This window comes from Sipha flava, unplaced genomic scaffold (genome assembly GCF_003268045.1).
Source record: "Sipha flava isolate LNK unplaced genomic scaffold, YSA_version1 126_pilon_pilon, whole genome shotgun sequence".
Classification (NCBI taxonomy): Eukaryota; Metazoa; Arthropoda; class Insecta; order Hemiptera; family Aphididae; genus Sipha; species Sipha flava.
The window spans coordinates 117,417-123,416 of NW_020271752.1; the positions used below are offsets into that span (position 1 = coordinate 117,417).

Sequence of the window (6,000 nt, forward strand, 5' to 3'; positions counted from 1 at the left end):
TTTTGTAAAATAATTTTTACAAATTTTTTACATGGTTTGAATTGCAGCATATATCTTTTTCAATAAAAATAATCATTTTTTTTTTCTTTGAAACTTTTAAAATTGACGTTTTCTTTTTAAAAACGTTCTATTGGAGATATTTTAACATAAATAATTCAATATATATATATTGTACATAATACAACACATTATAGAATTAAAGAGCTACGGGGAAAAACGATAAGAATCAAAAAATAAATAAAATCTAATTATTATTTTATCTTGTCATATGTTTTAAAAAGTAAACTTAATTTTTTTTATTCATTTTATCATCAATTAGTTCTATAACCGCAATACTCAAATGCCAACCGATTATGCACCATGTTTTAATTTTTTTAATTATATGGCATTTAATTTCTTAATTTTAAACTGCAATACTAAATTTTTTAGAATTAAGACCTATTATTGTTTTTTTCTCGTGGCCTTTTAATTAAGTTTAATGCAATCAATATATTTTGAAATATTACTTTTTTTTAAATATAAGAAAAAAACAATTATCATACTTTTTTTTTTTATTCAATATTCACTTTTTGATATTGAAAATAATTGTTAGGTACTTTTTATAAGTATATTAAGTATTTGATGCTATTCGTCAAAATGTATTTCATTAACGATTTCCATGTGTAATAATAGTGTGTAATATTACAGCTAGTGGCGTTCTTTGACCTTTTTATTTGGAGAGTAAGGGTTAACTTCACACTCGCATTCATCTATATGTATTGTTCTACCTTGATATAAATAAAAAATATTTTAAGATAAAGGCCAGGGGGCGACTGTTCTATTTCCCCTCCTTTACTTGAGGATGTCTCTGATTATAGCCACACCGTAATCCGGAAATTTTTACGAAAAACGTGTTAAATTTAGTCGTTACTTCGAACATCTAAACCATAGAAAATAATGTAGATTAAACTTCCGAATAATCGAAAAGAATGAAACGAGTCGTATGCTTAACAATATTTATTATTCTTCCCTTCAAATTAGATTTGTTTTTATTTTTTACTTTTCGAACGTTCTGCCACCATTTACGAATAAACCATAATTAGAACCTGTTTATAATATAGTATGTTGTCAGTAACATTGTACAACGTAGTATTCTTATTAAATTTATGTGTCAGACACCAACCTGTAGACGGTCTCCACCGGTTGTAATATGATGTTTACGATTACTACTTAGCCATATAGTATGTATTATTATTGTAAATGCTTAATATGTAAAACGATAGTAATCGAATTCATTATTTTTACCTCGTTTAACGTTGCGTTGACGTTCGGACCGGTCAAGTACGCGGTTAGAAATGAATCCAACGGTCGTATTTGCAGAAAAAACGTAAAAGCCGTGACCATGATCGTGATTTTTTTCCATTTTTCCATGGTGTTGGTTGGGCTTCGATGCACCAGCGCGTAAACCGTTAACCGCACCAGCACCGGCCGCGCGGCCGATCCGACAAGTCCGGGACGACGAATGAACACAATAAACGCGTACTATACGTTCTAAAACAGCGGGTTAAACACTACCACTCGAGCCTTAAAAACGTAATGTCGCGTGCGGCAACAATCAGATCGTCGGCGATTTATCGGCTCGTCAAACGACGCGTGTCCGACGCTGTTGTCCGGCGAATCGCAACGTTGCGTTGCTACCTCGACGGTGCAATCGTAAACCGATATCGACGGATGCGCCGTGACCATAGTATAATCAGCGATTCGAACCGAATCGCAACGCCAGCAAGGACGACAACATGTTCACTACAATTATCGGCTGTTCGCGCGCGTTCCGTTTCACGGTGTTTGTGTCCGCCGTCCCGACAGCTGCCGATGGAAACGAAAGTCCTACCTGGCTCGTTAAAGTTCCACGCGAGTACAAGCGCGTTCGGCGACTATCACGACACGCAAATCATCACGCCCGGGTGGTACGGTGAGCGCAGAGACTACCACCCCCGACTTACGAACTGCGCGCGGACGACATTTAACACGGAACCAACGTGCACTTGGAATACGAAACCGGTCACGCGGTAGTAAGTCGACTCTGCGTTGGACGGTAGTGGTGGTAGACGCACGTTCGCATACACTAATGCACGTTATGTGCATATATGTTTTATGCGCATTTGACCTGTACGGGTCAGCGATATTTTTTTCTCCGCGTTTATTTGATCCGATTTTATCTAGACGGTTTTTTCCTTTCAACATTTCCAATCCATTACACGCAATGCAAATATCACGAAGTCAAAACGAAAGTCTCTTGTAACTGTGTCTCTTGTGAAAGGACATGCTCAACCGTACTAAATATACTTAATGTGTAACACAACAGTTGGTCGTACGTATGGTATGAATTTGTTTTGCAAAATATATGTAACAATACTTTTTTTATAAAATCAGCGTACAAAGCGTGACCGGGTAGATAAATAATTCGCATTTGTCGTGGTCGTTCGTTAAAAATGGCAAATTTATGACTAGTATTTGTTATAGATTTTCAACACTCAAAAACAGAAAACATTTTTAAATAGACAATTTTAAATTGATATACTATTATAATATTTGATTAAAGTTATAAGGCGACTTCAGCAAAATGTTGATTAGTATAAAGATATGTTAACATTTATTGTAATACTATTTCAACATCGTCAGGTGAACATAGCGATAAATATTTCAAAAGTGTTATACTTAGCTGCTAGTTTTGATTTTTAATAACAATTTAAGTTTAAAAATAAAAATGTATACTTAGTTATATTTTCAAAATAAAAGTCATAATATTTTTGTTTATAACAAAAATATAAAGAAAACAGCAAGACGCTTATTTATTGAATAAAGTTGTTGTTGTACTTGTATAAATATGATAGTGAAAGATGCATAATATAATCATTATAATAAGATATATCTCTTTAAATTTATAAAACTGAAAACAAGCAAAATTGGAAATCTTTGTTACGGATTATCTTCGAAACTATTCAATCGTTATTCAGTTTTATTTTTAAATTAAAGAGGAAATCATAAAGCAGGTTTTAAACACACATTTAGTCCAATAAAGTTAATATATAATATATATAATTAGTTATTAATTAAATTAATCGTGTGAATTGTATACCTATATAGATGTTGCTAGTGTGGGACGAATCGAATATGGCAAATAAAGGTGGGTCTGAAGTTCTTGATCATACACTTAGAGATTTTACATTTAGAGGAAACATGAGTGAAATTAAAATTCATTCCGGCTCAGTACAAGGTCAAGTTGTATTTATTCTTAGAATCAGTGGCATAATTGTGGGGGAAAAGGGGGGGCAAATGCCCCCACTGACCATTTTTTGAGAGATAAAGGTATAATTTTGCCCCCGCTCCAACAGAATAAATAGCACCTTTTATTAATGAATTCTTATGGATATTATTTAACAATATTGGTACCTAGTACATGCTACCTACAATGTATGTTTATCTAAACCATAAAATGAGTTAAAAGACTTATGTAAAATCAAACAATTAGATATAGTGTATAAAATACGTACAATAAAAATATGTTTTAAATGGTGAGGGGGAGGGGTGTCAGGGTTTTGGTAATAATAAATATATTATATTGCCCCCCCTAGGTTTTTTCCAGTTACGGCACTGTTTAGAATATTGATAGTAACTAATGATAACCCGTTTGAATTCAAACGAGTCCAATTACCTATAAAGTTTTGTTCCTATCAATAAGGCACAGGGACAGATGCTGAAGATCACAGGTCCTGCCATCATGAATCCTTGTTTTATTTACAGAAAATTTTATGTTGTTTGCTCCCGTGTCAACTTGGCATAAAACCAAATTTAAATTAAGGAGGTATAATAAAAGATTAAAGACAATAGTAATTTTCCAACCTCATTTTTTTTTTATGTCTTAGTCGAATACTTTCTGGACGAAGCCAGGTAGTTTAGCTAGTGATGATATATATTTGACATTGTATAATATTATAAAATTGTTATTTAATCAATAGAGTATTTTAATAAATGTTATGTAATCTTAAAAAAAAAAAGAAAACCAAGACACTTAATCTCAGCGGTTGATAACTTTATATGTGTTGAAAATATGAAAAAAATTACACTAGATACAGGATCATTATGTATATAAATATCATAGACATGGTTTTTTTATATTCATGTTTCGTACATGCAATTGATTTTTTAAAGACTGAAGAAATAACGTGGAATGATGAAGGTCATACATTTACGATATTGATAAATGACTCTTCTCTTGTAACTTACCGAACATTTTTTAATTATAATATTATAGTTTATTTCACGTTTCGCGAATTTTTATTTTATTTTTTTTATTGTGTAAAAGTCTGGTAATAATCACACGTTCGACTAGAACCGAATTTCATTTCTTCAGCTGTGTTTAGAATAACAGTGCCTCACGAGATTCTGATTTATTACCTACAACATTACACTTATTGTATATAGTTATAGTCACGTACGTAATTTCTGTTAAAGACACAAAGTGTCGAGGAACGCTCTTGTATACGTATCTCGAGGGCTTTTAATCCTAGTAAAAGACTATGATATTTGGCCGAGAGATGTAACGATTTGGATATAATACACTGAACTCTTGGCGATATCTAATATTATGACGAGCAATGACAGAGAAAATCGATTTTTTGTGTCTCTTGGGAAATAGAGGTCCCCAGAATGGTGAGTGTTTACGTCATGTCCTGATAGGATGGACTCGACGGGGCCTGGGTTACATCAAAATTAAATCGTCAACTACCTTCTCCGAAACCGTGATAAATTTCGATCAAACATAAAACCACCCTGGAGTCCGTTGGCTAATCGGAATCGATCATGGTAAATTTAAGTTGCAGTTCTGGTTAATACGGATAATTAATAAATTTAAAACTAGTTGCTTTACTTACAGGCCGGGGAGGGGGTTGATTTTCAATCGTTTTACTTGTCTAAACTCAAAATTAGGATCACACAAAACGATGTGTACTTTATAGATTCATAATCGGATCGAATGAAAAATTCCGTAAGTATTTGGAAATAAATTATTTTCGTCGACGATAAATAAAATTATACGTCTGAGATGATAATGTTAAGACATTATTTTTAGATGATGATGTATTATCGTTTTAGACATGTAGCAGTTTCCTCTTCATATATTAAAAATTCACGAAAATTCCTAATGCATTAAGTGCACTAACTTAATCTGGCGTAAAATATGGCACTATATCAATTGAGGATGTGACTATTTTATAAGCATTAAATTATGAAAATTAAAAAAAAATACTTAAATAAATAAATGATAAATAAAATAATAAATCACTTTATTCAGTTTTCAGTGGAGTGACGTGTACATGGACAAAGGGCACGTCAGCATAAATCATAGATTTTGGTTAAAGGAATTGGTATATGTATAATATATATATAAGTTGAATATACACAACAGCCACTGAAGGCAACTGCTGAACACCCACTGTTTTCTACACTAGAACCGGTTTAATTCCAGCGGATGACTTACAAATTTTAAAATTCAAGACTGAAGAATCCAGTAAGATTACATTATATTTATAATATAATAATAAGGTAATAGGTGTAATAGGCGTAATAGGTTATAAAATATATAATGTATCAGAAATCGTATATGATGCACTATTTTCCTTTATATATCTATCAATTTACGACTAACATTCATAGGATTCCGATATTTTACATTAGTCTCGATATCCCGTAGTTGTCATCGGTTATTACGACGTACCAAATATGGTGACAACTTTTTACCGACCCCTTCAATGACATGATTAGTTCTATTATTAATTGTACACACAATCATTGATTATATGTATTTTAAACTTGCATTTGTTTTCGTTGTATCCTAGGAAACCGATATTGAATGATTCATGGTATTCAACCACTCATACCATATTTCAGTTTAATGTGTAATAATTTTATATATTTTATACATTTTAATGATGTTATAATCATTTTAATTTTTAAACTATT

General features: G+C 32.0%; 1 protein-coding gene across 2 annotated transcripts in view; it reads right to left on the minus strand.

Annotated features, from left to right (window-relative positions):
- The window catches only part of LOC112694292 (thiamine transporter 2-like), a 33,619-nt gene extending 31,541 nt beyond the window's left edge, over positions 1–2,078 (minus strand). Inside the window, exon 1 of one of the 2 annotated variants that reach the window (XR_003149557.1) lies at positions 1,285–1,410. Coding sequence is in view for 1 of the 2 variants with exons in the window: in XM_025569716.1 (XP_025425501.1) it covers positions 1,285–1,410 (126 nt within the window). In the remaining variant the exon portion in view is untranslated. Of the gene's footprint in view, positions 1–1,284 lie in introns of both variants that reach the window. The other variant, XM_025569716.1, reaches the window with a different exon arrangement.
- Positions 2,079–6,000: the final 3,922 nt, after the last annotated feature.